Source organism: Monomorium pharaonis, chromosome 4, assembly GCF_013373865.1.
Source record: "Monomorium pharaonis isolate MP-MQ-018 chromosome 4, ASM1337386v2, whole genome shotgun sequence".
NCBI classification, from domain to species: Eukaryota; Metazoa; Arthropoda; class Insecta; order Hymenoptera; family Formicidae; genus Monomorium; species Monomorium pharaonis.
In genome coordinates this window covers 18,767,480-18,784,950 of record NC_050470.1, presented here as the reverse complement: position 1 = coordinate 18,784,950, position 17,471 = coordinate 18,767,480, and the positions used below count along the sequence as shown (strand labels likewise).

At 39.2% G+C, this 17,471-nt stretch overlaps 1 protein-coding gene across 12 annotated transcripts in view; it reads left to right on the top strand.

The window, feature by feature from the left end:
- Window positions 1-17,471, top strand: part of LOC105835119 (C-terminal-binding protein) — a 230,170-nt gene that overhangs the window by 180,182 nt on the left and 32,517 nt on the right. The window contains exons 8-11 of one of the 12 annotated variants that reach the window (XM_036285585.1): window positions 14,492-14,744; window positions 14,819-14,984; window positions 15,059-15,126; window positions 15,281-15,667. The exons of 9 other annotated variants lie outside the window; for them this stretch is intronic. In XM_036285585.1, the coding sequence (XP_036141478.1) occupies window positions 14,492-14,579 (88 nt within the window). In that variant the 3' untranslated portion in view covers window positions 14,580-14,744; window positions 14,819-14,984; window positions 15,059-15,126; window positions 15,281-15,667. Of the gene's footprint in view, window positions 1-14,491; window positions 14,746-14,818; window positions 14,985-15,058; window positions 15,127-15,267; window positions 15,668-17,471 lie in introns of those variants that run through there. 2 more of the 12 variants (XM_036285584.1, XM_036285586.1) reach the window with 2 other exon arrangements.

Below are 17,471 nucleotides of genomic sequence, written 5' to 3'. Positions count from 1 at the left end.
TGTATTCATAAATGATGACAGATTTGTCGAATCTTTTCATTTTCACAGTTACAATTTTATTTGATAATTGATATAAGCAGTTTCCTGAGAAGATTTATTAATTCAGGAGTAGGAACAGATTGAATAATTTACCCTACCCTTTTTTTAGCATCTAATATTTTCTATAGGGGGGCCTTAATTGACCTATCTATTTTCTCCCTTTATATCGCAGGTATATCATCTATTCTAGGTGCAATTAATTTTATTAAATTTCTTTGTAGTTAAATCTTCAATTCCAAAAAAATGAAAATACTATCAGTTCTATATCATAAAAGTATAATGTGGCGGTCCTCCGCAGGCGCAGCGAAGGAAGATAATTTTTGCTTACCTTAATCGCGCTGCGAGTGGTCTTTATGTAGCGAGTTGACTGCATTTTACTCCCGAGAAAGTAAGCCGCCTATCGACGGTGCCGCACTTTATTGTCAATTTGACATTTCGACAGATCTGCTGCGTTTCTGGTATCAATCTGTCGCGTAATTTGACACACAAATGTTGTTGCATTTCTACAGGCAATTTACTGACATTGTTTGCACTTTGGTGTTTGTCATCAATCTGTTATCAATACTTTCAATAAATCTGCTCGCAGTTCACTATTATTTTGTTACGTATTCTGATGACGGACGTTGCTAAATATTTGCTGAATATCTGCTAATAGTGTTTGCAATGACAAAATATGTTTCTCATTTGTTGCCTTTTTGGCAACAGAATCTGTTGCCAACATTTGTTACAGCAGAAATGGTTATCGGAGTATATGCATTTATGCTTCATATCGTGCAATACGTCGGGTATTATGTAATTAAGATTAATCTGTTCTAATATAAAATTATACGCAGAAGAGGCAATTATTGAATGTGACGCGACTAAAGAAATAACGCAACACTATTTCTAGCGCGGCGCCTATAGCACGAGATTATCATCTTGTTTTGCCAATAATTGGGAATAGTGGAACCCATATGTTATATATGAATAGATTCTTTTAATGCTCTTTAATTTTTGTCCTTACAAAATTTTTGAAATGTTGCAAAAAAGCGGTAGGGGCAAGGGTAGATTAAAAATTTGAAATTTTTGAAAAATATGAACACACCATTGTAAAGAGTATAAAATGCCATAAAACTTTTGTATAGAACATTTTTTTATAAACCTTATATTTTCAAAGATATTTGCTAAAAACGAAAAAATGCGTTATTTTTGAGGAGTGGTTTCAACATCGAGATACGCCGCTAAAAAAATATGGGTCTAATATTTTTTTATGTTCTACAACATATCTAAAGCGCATTAAAATCGGTGAGGGACATTTCCGTCAGTTCTCTTATCAGTAACGGATGCCTCCACTACCTTCATAAGCAGTCTATTTTAGGTCTATGTTTCGCACATTGGGAAGCCTGAGGCTGCGTTCGGAAACGTCACCTGAGTGCTCTTGGGTATCATTCTATCCTTGTCTCATATTCAACGAACAACAATGATAGAATGAAACCCGAGAGCACTCGGGTGATGTTTCCGAACGCAGCCCAATTCAGTTGGACAGGAGGTACAACTAGCTCACTACGCTGGTCGGGAAGCTCTGATTCCTGGAAACCGGTGGAGGGCTTATATACACCACTGTCAAGTTAGCAGACGAATTGAATATTTTTTAATAATTTTTTTCATATAATTTGGAAATCAATTTGGGGAAGTTTAGGAAAAGCATTTAAACATTTGGGTAATAATAGTTTTTTTGTTATTAACAAATTTTATTAAGCGTCAAGTTAGCAAACAATTGTATTTTATATGTTTTATAAATGGAATCGATTAAAAATTATTTGGGAAAACATTTTCATTATTATTTTTATTTAGAAAATTATTATTTTTTAATTTGATAGATTTATAAATATTGCGAAAACGAGCAAACCTAAGCGCATGCTCTATCTAGCACAAGCCATGCAAAAAATGCGCGAATTTTAACCATGTACATTGTATTGGAAATCTGCAAACACATGTGAACTTTACTGTGTTTGCAATGTACACATGGGTTAGCGACTTGGACGGGGTGGGTGCGGGAGGTGAGCCGAAGGCCCCCCCCTTACCACCTTGCCGTGTGCGTGCGTGCAAAGCATTCTCTGCACCACATGGGTTTGCGACTTTTCATGCAAAATGAGATTCTTATAAAAATTCGTATATAGACATTTGAAACTCGCGCACTTTTTACATGGCTTGTACTAGACAGAACATGCGCTTAGGTTTGTTCGTTTTCACAATATTTATAAATCTATTAAATTAGAAAATAATAATTTCCCAAGTAAAAATAATAATAGTTTTCTCAAATAATTTTGAATTGATTCCTTTTATAAAACTATTAGGACGTTGAATAAATTCTCGCTGTTCCAGAACTATTTGCGCGTAGTTTAAGATGGTGACGCATGTACATAGAAGTACTGTAAACAACCTTGAAATTCAATGTACGTCATTTCGTCAAAGTGTAAACAACTTTGTTTTTCATAGTGTTGTCAAATTTTATGCCAAAAAAATAGTATTTGCGGGGAATTTTACTTCACTATTTTATTTAAAAAAAATTACAGCTGAAGCACATAGAATGCTTGTTGAGACTTACGGCGACCATGCTCTGTCGGAAACAACATGCAGAGATTGATTTAGACGCTTTAAAAGTAATGATTTTGATATTGAACATAAAGATCGCTGTGGCGCACCGAAAAAGTTTGAAGACAAAGAATTGGAGACATTACTTCATAAAGACATTAGGAGTTGATCACACAGCAGTTTCGAAACGTTTGAAAGCGTTAGGAATGATTCAAAAGCAAGATCATTGGGTGCTATACCAGTTGAAACCGAGAGACGTCAAACGGCGTCTTTTCACGTGTGAACAGCTGCTTAAACGGCAGAAAAGGAAAGGATTCTTGCATCGTATCGTCACGCGATGAAAAGTGGATACACTACAATAACCCTAAACGTAGAAAATGGTGTAAGCCCGGTCATGCATCAACATCGTTTGGCAAAGCCATAGTTCCAAGCTTCTGCTCTGCATTTGGTGAAATCAGCTAGATGTAATTTATTATGAGCTGCTCAAACCGAATGAAATCATTACGGGATATCGCTACCGACTACAATTGATGCGTTTGAGCCGGGCATTGAAGGAAAAACGGCCGCTATACGAGCAGAGACACACCAAAGTAATTTTGCAGCATGACATCGCTCGGCCACATGTTACAAAACCGGTGAAAACTTACTTGGAAACGCTTAAATAGGAAGTCCTACCCCACCCGCTGTATTCACTGTGGACATTGCGCTTTCCGACTACCACTTGTTCCGATTGATGGCACATAGCCTGACTGAGCAGCACTTCCATTCTTATGAAGTTACCAAAAAATGGGTCGACTTTTGGATAGTTTCAAAAGACGTGTCGTTTTTCCGACGTGGAATTCAAATGCTGCCAGAAAGATGGGGGGAAAAGTAGTGGCTAGCGATGGACAATACTTTTAGTTACACATACTTGTTTTTTACTGATTTTTTAAAATAACGCATTAATTTTCACGAAAAAACATCGAGAACTTATTCAACATTCTAATATTATTACTTAAATGTTTAAATACTTTTCCTAAACTTCCCCAAATAATTTTTCTAAACTTTGCTAAATTATTAGCTGTACAAATGAATAATCTATTTTTTTCAGCTACAGTCAAGGTTTATTTTAAAACAAAGTAAATTGAATTGTTCAATCAAAGTATTCGTCGTTGCTTTTTATAACTTTAAGTCATCTTTTAGGCAGCTGATGAATTCCATCTCGGAAAAATGTTACGTCTTTGGACACGATAAAGTCGTCAAGCCATTTTTGTATCTCATCCACTGATTGGAAATGCATATCGGACAAGGCGTGTTATATCGACCGGAACAAGTGGTAATCAGATGGAGCAATGTCTGGTGAATACGTCGGGTGCTGCAAGATGTCTCAGCCAAGACTTTGATTATGGTGTCTTTTGTTTTGTTTTGCAATGTGTGGCTTGGCGTTGTCATGCAACAATTTTACTGGACGTTCTTCTTTGCTCCTCTCCAGTATACGGGCGTTTTCGTTCCAATGCTTAACTCAAGCAGATTAATTAACGTTGGTAGCAATCCGCAGTAACTGTTTTACCCGGTTCCAACAACATAATAAAGCACGCCCTTGATATCTCACCAAATGCAGAGAAGAACTTTCTTTCCAAAGCGATTGGGTTTTGCGACCGATGTTGATGTTTTGCCGGGATTTATCTATGACTTTCTGCGTTTCGGATTGTCATGGAGTATCTATTTCTCATCGCCCGTAACGATTTTCCACAAGAAAGACTTTCGACGCTGCTTATTGAGAAGAGAAAGACACGCTGCCACTCGTTCATTTTTTGGTTGCAGTGAGTTAATGCGGAACCCATTTTCCTTCTTTCTGGATCTTTCACATCTCATATAGGCGTTTGGAAATCGTTTGCTGCGTTACTCCCAACTGTTCTGCAAGCTCTTTATGCGTTTGTGCCGCATTCTCAGCGAGCAATTGTTCCAAATCATTGTTGTCGTCCTTCCGAGGGCCTCTAGGCCGTTGTTTGTCGATTTGACTGAAATCACCACTTTTAAACCACTTAAACCAAAATGCGCACACATTGTATGATACAACACCTTCGCCGAGAAAGGAACAAATCGATCTCTTGCAGCATTTTTCTCTTGTTGGAATTCGTAAAGAATGCAATGTCGGATATGCACTTTATCTGTTGCCATTTTTGACTCTACTTTTGAAGGTTATGTTGAGCCTTTCGCCAAACTATATGTTATTTTGAATAGCTATATGTCAACATTATATAACCGCAAAAGAGCGGAAAAATCAATTGATTTTAAAATTGATTATATAATTGCTTAAAATAATTTGGTTTATTTATTTGTACACCTAATATATAGAAAAGAATTATTGAAAAACGTTCAATTTGTCTGTTAACTTAACGGTGGTCTTATATATATACCCTTCATTCGGTGGTGAGGGGAATAGAGAAGCATAAAGGGGACCACACGAAGTAGGAGGTAACGGTCAAGTATTTGAATGGTACCAATGTTGCCAGATATACTATAATTATGCTACTGTAGCATAATTTAGGCATTGTAGCATCGTAACATTATTTGTTAAAATTGTAGCATAATTTTGTAATTTCTATTAAAAATCAACTTTTATTTACAACTCGAACAAAACGATCGACAACGTCGGAGTCAGTCAAGGACCGAAGCATAAAACTTGGCGTAATGATTACAACAGTCTTAGGATGCGGTCCCATGAAGCGGATTATGCGGAAGCGGAACGAGCGGATCACCAATCGCGGGATCATTCTGATAGAACTCTTTCAAAGATTCCGTCGAAACGGTTCTGTGATTGGTGATCCGCTCGTTCCGCTTCCGCATAATCCGCTCCATGGGACCGGACCCTTAGAGCCGCCGCACAGACTTCTGTATAATGCATAACGTACATAAGCAAATTGATTGGTTCATAAGCAAAGTGCATAAGAAATTCAACCAATTTTTTATGTTATGCGTTATGCAAAAGCCTGTGCGAGGACCTTTAGTCTAATCTAAAGCCTTGTCTACAGAAGTCGCAAGTAGCCAGTTGCGACTTGCGACAGCTAATGACTGTCGAACTTTAACTAGAAACTAGGCGCTTATTGGCTGCCGCAAGTCGCAACTAGCTGTTTGCGACTTCTGTAGACGAGGCTTTATGCCTGTTTTACAATGAGTTGTAAGTCGTTAATCGTAAAAAATCTAGCCAATCATAGTTAATTGTAGAGAAGAAAAGCGAACATGATTGGTTAAATTTCTTACGACCAACGACTCATTGTAGATCAGGCAACTTAGACGCAAGCAACGCACAAGCTTTTTTAGGCCGAAGTACAAAACATGGCGTAATAGTTACGACAGTCGTAGTCATAGTCGTAGGCAACGCACAAGCTTTGTCATATAATTACGTATCCAAATTTAGATACAGAACCTGATTATATCTAAATAAATTAAGAGTTAAAATATCAAAATGTGCCATTTAACTATATTCAATTATGGAAAGTAAATAATAAGATTAGCTGTGAAATGTAATGAAAATTGATAATCCATTTTTTTATGTTCATAGATTTGCTTACATATAATAATAAGCAATTAATATTATTTTAATTTCAGTTGTTCTAAAAGTAAAATAAGAGTGAATCCTTGATACCCACAGATCGAAACGGACAACCACCAATCAAATTTTATAAATTTATCCTAATTCTAACTAATTCAGCAATTTGATTGGTGGTATCCGTTTTGATCTGCACGCATCTGAGACGCTCCCAATAATAACACATCTGAGAATTAAAGAAATGATAAAAACCTGTTTTAGTGCTATACTAAAATGACATTTAAACAATTTACAAAACTGATTAAAACAATACTAATTAATTACGCCACATTTAAGGGAAAAAAGCGAGCTCTTGTTTCAGAACATCGATTAACTTATAATAACTTATTTAATTATTTACTTTTATTTATAATTGAATATAATTAAATGGCATATTTAAATCCAGTTCCACAACTTCGTTTAATGAGAGTTTAATTAACATTGTCCAATAGGAGACATTGTTTTATTTGAAACAAATTCATCTGTTGGTTACAGTTAGTTAAACTCCGGTTAAATTAAGTTGCAATGTATGTTGGCACATATGACAAACACTAATTTATATTTAGGTGATAAGACTGAGATGATTGAGACTGAAAATATTTTAATAAGTGAATAAATTATAAATATCCAGTAATCGAAAGAATTGGATGATCAAAAAAGAGACTGAAAACATTAAAATGGGATTGAAATAAGTCAATTTCAATCCTATTTTGTTTTTTAATTCTCTTTTGACGTTTTTAATCCTTTTTTATTGTCTAATCCCATCTAATCCTCTTTCGTTTACTGAAAATATATCTCACTATAGATCAATATTTTATATATTTTATGTATATTCTAAGACTGTTTATGTTATGTTTCTAGTACTTAAAAAAGGTTACTAATATTATAGAATACTTAATATTATCTAAGGGCCGGTTTCACCACCTCCGATTAGCTTAACCGACCGATTATTTTATTGGAATTGATCAACCGTATTTGTCGTTAAACAAAATTAACAATTGGTCAATTCCCATGGAATAATCGGTTGGTTAAAATAACCGGAGATGGTGAAACCAGCCCTTAGATAATATTAAGCTTCTATAATATTAGTAACTTTTTTTAAGTACTAGAAACATTACATAAATAGTCTTAGAATATATATAAAACATAACTTTATAGTCTCGTGATTAAGTTTTTCATTTTTTTGATATAAATAACTATTTTAATAATTATTTCTCTACTCCATATTCTAATTAATCTGTTTTTATTGAAAAATTGTTTAAAAAATTAAAAACTTTTTCATTAACTTTATAGTAAAAAAAGTAGCATAATTTGTAGCATAATTGCTCGAAACTTAATTGTAGCATAGAAAAGCATAATTTTGTATCTCCTGTAGAATAATTTCGACTTCAAATGTTGGCAACACTGAATGGTGCCTTCGTAGGTAAACGGCTCGTTACATCTCCCTCTCGACAGACCCTGGCTTCGTAACATGTATGCTTACTTTACTTTATTAAGTAGCTCCCGTCGCGTAGACGCTTTACAATAATTTTGTATCCATGCATTTGGTGACGGTAACGTGTACGACTGCCCTGGTCGTATGCGGTTCCAGGAGATGTTCCGCATGGCGTTTCCGTAGGGAATGAAGTACCCTAGTGCGGTTGTTGTTGCTGGCGGCGTCGATGGCGGTCGAAGCGGCCCCGGTTGCCGTAGGCAGCGGCGTGAATTTCGACGTCGAGGCCGGTACGGCTGGTATCACCCCGGAAAGCTCAGCGTCGTTCTCGTCGTTTTCGAGGTCGACCCGAAGGTGTCGATGAGCGCGAATCGGCGGGCATCTGTTTTGGTGTGGGTTGTCTGCTGTATAGGCGTTTTTATTGGGAGCGGTTGGTTTTTTGACGGATTGCTGGCGGCCGTCGTGCTTCATGCAGCAGATGCGACGTCGAAGCCAGTGTTTCTTCGGCGGCGACGGATCGGCAGTGGCGCGGATGGTCTTGCGCTGGCCTAGAATGGGCGGCTACTCGTCGGGTTATGTGGTGGTCCGGAGATGGCGCGGACAAGGCGTTCTCGCAGTGTGCTCCGTTGTCGGTTTATACTGCCCGCTTTCTTTTCCTGAGATGAGTCATCGCGGCTTTATATACCCTTGTCGGTCATATTGCCAAGTCGGCTTGTTTGTCTTCGGGGTTCTCCTTCAGATCCTTGATGTGAGTGGTCCCCAGGAATCTTATTTTTGGTCCCGCAGACGTACGATAACGGGATTTGTTTGTCCTCGATGTATGGTCCGGAATTTCGGAGCGCTAGCTTGCCTGCAAAATGATCTTGCGCGCTTGATAACGGGTGCTCGCGGTGGTAGACGTGTTGTCCTACTTCTGGCCTCCAGTCGCGCCTTTGTAGATTATATTGCGCCTGCTTTGTGGTGGCCTCTTGACGGGCGGTGATTTCGAATTACTTGCGCAACTTTCGAATTTGTCGCGCTCGCGCGGTAGGCCGGTCGATCAGTATGTCTTTGCCTAGGAATTTTTCTGTCCGTGCGTCAACTGCGGCAAGTGCTGAGCATTGGTGGTTCTGATGAATTGGGCGATCATCGTTTTGAGCGTTTGATTGGCCCGCTCGACCGGATTGCACTGCGGCGAGTAGGGCGGTGTCTTTCGATTCAACTCCCGCTTTTGCGAGCAGGTCACGGAACTTCCGGCTCTCGAACTGGCATCCGTTGTGTGTGATGATGCGTTTTAGGGATTATCCGTTCATAGAACGAAGGTTATCGAGAAATCTGGGTAGTACAGGTGCGGAAGCGAGGCAGCTCCCCTCGAACGCTCATTGCTGATCCGTGGTCCATCTTCACCGTTTGGCTTTCCGGAGGAGTCCGGGTTGATCTCAAGGTTTGCATTCAGTAGTCGTTGTAGCACTTTGCGTAGATTTTGCAGGTATTTGTCGAATGATCTAACACCACTATATCATCTAGGTACGCAAAGGTTCAAGGCTTTATTTGGTCCCGATGATGCAACCGTTGGAATTTGGCCGGGGCAGCGTGTAGTCCAAACGGCATGACAGTGAATTGGAATTGCCCGCGGCCCCGTATGTCAAGAGTGGTCAGTGGTCGACTTTACGGCCGTAAAGCGACTGTCGGTATCCATTCTTTAAATCGATTGTATAAAGGAAGCAGGCTTTTCGTAGCTGGTCAAATATGTGCTGAACTAGGGGTAGCGAGTATGCGTCCAGTTTCGTGATCTCATTAACCTTTCGGAAGTCAATGCCGAAGCGATATCGTCCATCCTTCGCGAGGACAACGGGCTGTTCTACGGGCTACTGGTAGGCTCGATTTCCTTGTCTACTATTTTTGGTAGCACCAGATTGAATGTGCAGTATAGTTGGCGGATCGTCTCTTGGTTGCCTCGGAGTCTGATGCGGTGCTCAGTAAGCGGGGTAGTGCCGCGTATCTGCGCGAATTTTGGCAGAAATTTGTTTGCAGTAGTGCCTGCAGTTTTCGCTGTTGTCCCGGGAAGCAGGCGGTGATTCGGTGTTTGCAGTCTCGGCTGGTTGTAGGGCGGCTATTTCGAGGAAGTAGCCAATGAAAATCGGCTTTATGAAGCAGGTGAATGCTAGCTATGACGGTGGAGGTCAGCCTTGGTAGCACATGCAATGTGTGCTGGCCCTGATAGAGCCCCATGCGTATTGACACGCGCATTTTCTCCTTGATGTTGCTGATCCAGTCGTCCGTCAGGTGCACGGTGATGGTAATTGGTCCGTGGGCGTATGGCCGTAGGTGCTCAGCGGTATTCTCGGCCACGTACGACAGGACCGCTCCGCAGTCTAATAGTGCGGTATAGCGCTGACCGGCGATCTCGATGATCCCCCGGGATTGCGAGGGTTGATACTCGGTAGGTTGGCTTTCATGTGTTGGTATTCGTGCTGGTGGCGGGGGGTCTCCTCGGCCTGCTCGGTGTTTCCCGGAGTGCCGTGAGTACGTCCTTTCCGCATTATGAACAGAACAGCTTAAGCGGTTTGCAGAAGCGGCGGATATGGCCGCATCCCCAAAAGCATTCGCGGGGGTTGTAGACGGAGAGGATGGCAGTGGCGGAATCTTTGGCTTGTCCTTTAATTTGCTAGGTGGCTGTTAATTCTGCTCATAGCGAAGGGCGAGCCGTAGCATCCTCGGAATATAGAGGTCCTCCGGATATAGAGGTGGTATTCCGGTCGCAAGTTGTGGTAGATCTGCTCCAGCTCGCTTATTTTTTGGTGGTATGCGCCCGTGCCGGCGCATTAGCGTTTGGAGTGCGGTGACGAAATTCTCGTGCCGTTTCATTCGGATCCTGCGTGCGGCGATCTTGGCTAGTCTCCAGTTCGAATCTCATCTTGGAGGGCACAAAATACTACCGGAAGCTTTCTTCGAAGTCGGTCCATCCTCGCCAGTTGTTGCGATTGTTGCGATACCAGAGGAGCGCTTGGTCTTTGAATAATAGCGGTAAACACAACTGCAGCTGCGCGGGCATCAGCGCATAATTAATGCAGAGGTCTTCGAGCCTCTCCAGGAAGATAACTCTGATCTTTCCATCAAATTGACACCCCCACTTGCGGTGTTAAGGAGGGTCGTCGTATCTGATAGCAACCGTGCACGTCGTGATTTGGGAGGCCCCCGGACGGTCCCGCGGTCTTCATCGCTGCTATCATCGTTCTGTGCCTTCTCTTCGGTCGCTTCGTTCGCCAACACATACTCCACAAGACGAGCTCGCATCTCGTCACGGGTGTCGTCGGTGTTTAATTCGCGTCGTTCGAGCTCGCGGATTAAAGCGGTCTTTTTAAGGTGGTGAATCCACTCGATCACGATCAGTTTCATCGCGGGAAGATCTGTCTTTTCACTTATTCGAGTCCCTGTTCGAACGTTAATTTGTAACCGTGAATTTTGTTTGCCGATTGATTACGGATAGCCGCGAGAATTTAGGGTCTGAGCGGTAGACTTGAATGAGTATAAAGACAAGTGTTATACGTTTAATGCTGATTTATTAAGAAGATTAAAGCATACGGTTTCTATGCTAATTACATACAAATTCCTAATATATACAGTGTGCCTCGTGCTGCGAGATAAAGGATCGCAAATCAGCGCTGGCGGTACTCGTTATGCGCGTGCGCAGGAACGTAATCGGCGATCGGATTGGTCGCGGCGGTGACGCGGTACGGCCTTAAAGGTGCCATTTCATGGACGTCAGTTGACGCGCGCATATATGTAATAAGACTATATTGCTAGTTGGGCTCGAAAGAGGGTGAAAACATTACGATGCGACTTGATGTACCTTGACAGTTTTGCACACGCGCAAAATTCGCTTCCGCTACCGGACGCCCCGCGCGTGCTTACTAACCATGTGCCACGCTTGCACACAACGACGCAGGTACATGATTTTCACTACGTCTATCTTTCTTTGATTTCACCCACTCCTCCTATGGGATAAGTCCGAAGTTAGCAATCATAGACATAGTAAGTATAGACCGAGCATTCCGCTGTATAAGCGTTGATGCATACGAAAAGAAAGAGAAAAGATATAAGAAGACCTTTCTTTTTTTAATGCCGGAGAAGTGGGGAGCATTTCTCCTCATCTCCTCATCTCCTTATCGATTGACGTGAGGAGATGAAGAGAAGTGCTCCCCACTTTTCCGGTATTAAAAAGAGAAAAAAGGTCTTATATCTTTTTTCTTTCTTTTCGTATGCATCAACGCTTATACAGCGGAATGCTCGGTCTATACTTACTATGTTTATGTTAGCAATATAGTCTTATTACATATATGGACGCGCGTCAAGACAATTTGTGACGTCATGTTAGTTACTTTGGCTGTGTTCCAAAATTGCTGTCGGCGCTGGCAGCATTGCTAGTTGCCGTTTCAAAATGCATCATAGCACGCTGTGGCAGTGCTGTTGGAGAATAGTGACGTCATCGATTTTGTCGTCATTTCCTGCTGTGATTGCTGCGGCTACAGACTTGAGGCAGCTACAGCATTTAATGACGACCACCATGGCGATTACCGTGGCGAACGAGGAGCTAATATTAATTGACGCTGAAAATAATAATGAAAGAAAAGCAATAAAGAATTAAAACTAACAGTTTGGAGTTAATAATTCCAACAAAAATCTAAATGTTAGTCGACTGAGGCTATGCAATCAAGATATGTTAACATTAGAATGAGCAAAAAGTATTAGATTCTTATAATGAAATAAAACAAGATTTTAGAATTTAAATTAAAATTTTTTACATTTTATGATTTTACTAAAAAAATAATTTTATATACAAAAATATGAAAGTATACTATAACTATAGTCACACAATTAATAGTTTATATATCAATAGTTTAATTATTTTATATTGACATATTACTTTATGTCAAAATATACTAGAATAAAATAAAATGTCGTAAAGTATTATTACTTTCATAACTGTATCTTAGAATTTTTTACAAAATAATTAGAGGAATTATATAAAAAATTTATGTAGCGTAATTCTATTTAAAAAAATAGCGCATTTTTATATGACTTCCCTGGTGAAAATGTAAAATCGGAGCGTAAGTCGAATGTAAAGGGAGAGTAATAGAAGCGTTAACAAACATTCTACGAAGCGTAAATTGGAACAATGAAATGTAAAAGAAGTGTTAACGCTTTTTGTACATTTCATTGTTCCAATCTACGCTTCGTAGAATGTTTGTTAACGCTTCTATTACTCTCCCTTTACATTCGACTTACGCTCCGATTTTACATTTTTACCAGGGTTTAGAAAATGTATTTCTTCTAAAAATTACGTAATACAGATTTTATAATTAATTAAAATTCTTATTTGTAATTTCATTTAATAATTTTTATAACTTATTGAAAATGACTTTTAAAATCAGCATCAATATATTGCCAAACAATATCTTTTATATAATTTTTGCAATGAATTTTTGGTATTCTTGGAGTTTGATTATAATTTTGTATTATTATTTCCATAAAATCGGAATCTGAGTCTGAATCACTAAATTCACTAAACTCAAGTACTAACTTTATATTTTTATATATAAATCTTTTTTGCATATGCCTCTCCATTTTGAGGTTAAGTCAATTATGGCGTTATGTTGTTTATTTTTGGTCCGCTGTCAGCGCTGAAGATATTGTTTCAAAATGAAATTCAGATTTGCACCTATAGCATGCTTATTGAAATTGGAACACTATTGGTAGCATGATTTTGTGACGACATGCTTGCAGCGCTGGTAATCAATTTTGGAACACAGTCTTCGTCGACGCTGAAGAAGTTCAGATTTTCTGACTTCCATAGCGTCAAACTAGCGTCAAACTGTCGTGTGCGGTAGAAGTGTCAGTTTGTCGTCGTCAATTAGTGTTGGCTCGGTAATAATTCCAATAAAAGTGAAATGGATTTATCCGATGTAAGTAGTAACTTAATCGATTATATACTATTATAAAATTATATATTTATATATGTATATATATATATATTGAATATATAAATGTATTGAAAAAATAAATTTAATTTCAGCAAGTTTTCGTAAATACATGTGGAGTTTGCGAAACTATTGCTAATGAAACGGATAGCTCATCACAGTTGTATGGAAGGGTTTTCTAACATTGTCATAGATAGTGATTCAAGATATTTTTATCTGCAATGTGGTAAATTATTTCACTTAAAAGTATTAATTTTATGTAAATCCTGATTTTAAGAATTAAATATTAGAATTAAATATTGAGGTTCTAAAACGTCCTCTACGAGGAAAATTTTCCTCGACATAATATAGCATCTATGTAACGTATATACTGTTATGTAACGTATACATATACTATTATATATATTTCAAGTAAAATTTTCCTTGTAAAGAACGTTTTGGAATTATATATAACCTGAAATAAAAGACACGATAGTATCTCGCACTAAGTAAACGCTTAGCACGAGATCGCCTTGGTATATTTATACAAGATAAAAATATTGTTGCTAAATTAGGACAAATCTACCAATGGTTTGTTATTTGTATGTTACATTAGGTGATTTTTGGCGATTGTTTGGTACATGTATCAAAGCGTCCCAAACTGTATCAGAACCCGGTAAAAAATTTTTATGTAAAATTATATATAATTATATAAAATTATCTATTAAATATGTTTAAAAAAATACATACAATATATTTCAATATAATTTTATATAATTCTATATAATTATACATAATTTTATATGAAAAATTTTTTACCAGGTTATAAGATAAAAATATACATATACTTTTATCTCATTGGTTCTAGTACAGTTTGATACGCTTTAGTATATGTACTAAACACCAACTTGTAATGTGTATAATAATTGCTTGCAGAAAATGGAGACATCATTTGCAAGAGTGCCTTACCAGGTGGCATGAAAGGAATTGTTGCCGAGCCAACAATATCACAACAGGACACTGACGAACTCGTTTCTGAGGTGGCCAACTTTTTCAACCAACCTGGTTATTTAGACGAAAGACTGATTGAAGAGATGAGGAGGCGTGAGCCGCTTTCGGTTGCCTCTTGCCAAATGTGGTCGAAAACAAATAAAACAAATGTGGCAGGATATTTCCAATGAATTAAATGGTAATACATTACATTACACACTTTATCTTCATAATTAATTCGAAATTAATATTTATAAATCTTTTGTACTTTAGGAGAAATAAGCGCTGAAGGTGCCACGAAATGTTGGAATCATTAAGAGACACTTTTATGAAATTATTGCTGAGGAGCGGCAGCCGAGTGGCTCCGGCAAAACTCGACGGAAAAAGTGACGGTTTTATAACCAAATGTTTTTGTTCACGACACATTGTTAAATACATTGTACGTAAACTCCATATCAATTTTTCGCATTAATAGTAATACGCACAATATTATTCGAGATATTTCATTTGCAGAACAATCTCAAATGAAAGCCAGTGGCAATATTTTTCTGAAGAGGATACGTCAAGTACTTCCCAAATGAGTAAGTATATTTATTTATTAAATTTAAGCGAAATATTTGACAACAAAGTGACTATTTTCCAATAAAGGATTTACGAATATTATTTTTTATAGCTTATACCAATTACAAAAATTTACTTTTTCAATAAATTGTTTCTAACAGATAAAAGTTTCAGTACAAATTTGACGGACTCCATCGAGTGAGTGGTTGAAGCAATTAGTAATCCACTACTATCTGTGAAACTTCCACCAATACTTCAGGTCACCGAGTTTGACAGCTTTGGTGTAATCGTGGCAACCAAACTAAAAACTCTTTCAAAAAGAAAAAGCAGTGCAAAGATGTGCCACTTCTTGTAATTACTTTGCAACGCTGAGTTAGAAGAAAACTGTGACTGAAATAAATACGTAATAAAATATTTATATTTACATACGTAATAAAATGTTCCTAAAATATATTATAAATACAATAAAATGTTTATCAGAAAATTTTATTCAGAGAATTATTACGTCTTTATATATACAAATATGTTATTAGTCAATAATAAAGTACATTCAAAAGTAAACCGCTGTTGAACGAGAAACACTATCGTTTGTAAATCTGTAGGAATTGCCATCCTACTGCACCCTCTTTATTGAAATAATATACAGGGTCATTCAGAACAACTTTAGGTCCGTAAAATGATATATTCCTAATACAATTCTAAGACGATTTTTCCTTTACTAAAATTTGATTTGAAGCGTAGTTTTTGAGTTATAAGCCAAAATAGTTAGCGAATCATGTGTCGAGTACAGAAAGCAGGCAGGAGCGGTGCGCTACAAGCGTAACGCGGGCGCGGCTAACTAACCGCGTCAACTGATGAGTGATTCCCAGGAAACACAGAACATTGCAGCAATATTGCTGCAATGTTCTGTGTTTGCTGAATTACCACCGCGTAAGTCGCTAACTATCTTATAACATAAAATTATGCTTTGAATAAAATTTTGGTAAAAAAGAAATTGTCTTCCAATTATGTTAGGAATACGTGTTCCATAAAATCACTGTAATGACCAAAAGTTGTTCTGGATCGCCGTCGGACGCTGCAACCAGCTGATTGCTACATGCGATGTGTGTGTATGCCGTGTTTGTGTGCGTGCGTGCGTGAGTGGGGGTGAGCTGCTTCAGTCAGATCTGATCTCTCGATCGACGACTCGCTAGAGATACTACTATCGTTAGATATAGCATCTATCGCTCGCTACGGCGAGATAGCTCGGATAGCGCTAGGAGATAGAGCGCTCGAGAGCTATTCTCTCTCTATCGATCTACCTCTCTCTCTCTCTCTCTCTCTCTCTCTCTCTCTCTCTCTCTTCTCCTCCTCTTCTCTCTCTCTCTCTCTCTCTCTCTCTCTCTCTCTCTCTCAGAATAAACGACTTTTGATTTCTTCGTATGTGGATCGACTCCTCAGCCTTAAACCTCTTAAGCCCAAATCAGCGAAGGATCTCCGCACATTCGTCGCCACGGTTTCGGAGACGCTCGGAGTTCTGCGCTCATTGGGCTGCTCTGTAAAGGGTTGGAACCCCCTTCTACTGCAGATTTTGAGCAAGTTATTGGATGCGGATTCCCAGGAGGCTTGGGAATTGAAACTCGGAAACGCCACATCCTATTCTAGCTTCTCACAATTCAAGAAGATTTTAGTTGGCCGCTCGCTAGCCATGATGAACCTGGCGTCCCATCCCATGATTTCCAGCGGAGGCAAGGATCATAGCAGGCGAGAGAGAGACATTCCCCATGGCAAGGCGACTGTGTATCTCGCCGCATCGGATTCAAACCAAGGCACAGAGTGCCCTCTCTGCGCGTCCTCACATCATCTTTTCCGTTGCCCGGCATACCTAGAGAAGAACATTCAACAAAGACAGGACGTCGTTTCAAAACATCGGCGATGCTATAACTGTTTAGGCCCTCATGCCGTACGACAGTGCCGCAGCACCCGACGATGCTTGAAATGTGGTAAACGACATCACTCGACTCTTCATGACCAGACCGCAGCTAGCAACGCAACGGCCTCCGCGACCGTTTCTCATGAAGGAAGGACAATTCTCGGTGATGATGTTTCCCCAGCTGCAGTTCCGCAATGACTAGCAGCTGATCAAGATGAGACGGAATCGCCTTTACCCCATCGGTGTTCCACGCTGCTTGCTACCTGCCGAGCTGTGATTCGACCAGTGAGTCTGGCTCCTTACCTCGTGCGCCTGCTCATCGATCAAGGATTCCAATTAACTTTTGTTTCGGAAGTCCTGGTGCAAAATCTCCGAATTCCCCGCAGAGCCTCTTCAATCCCATTAGTGGGGATCGGTGGCAGAGCTGCCGGGTGCACCCGAGGGGTGGTAACG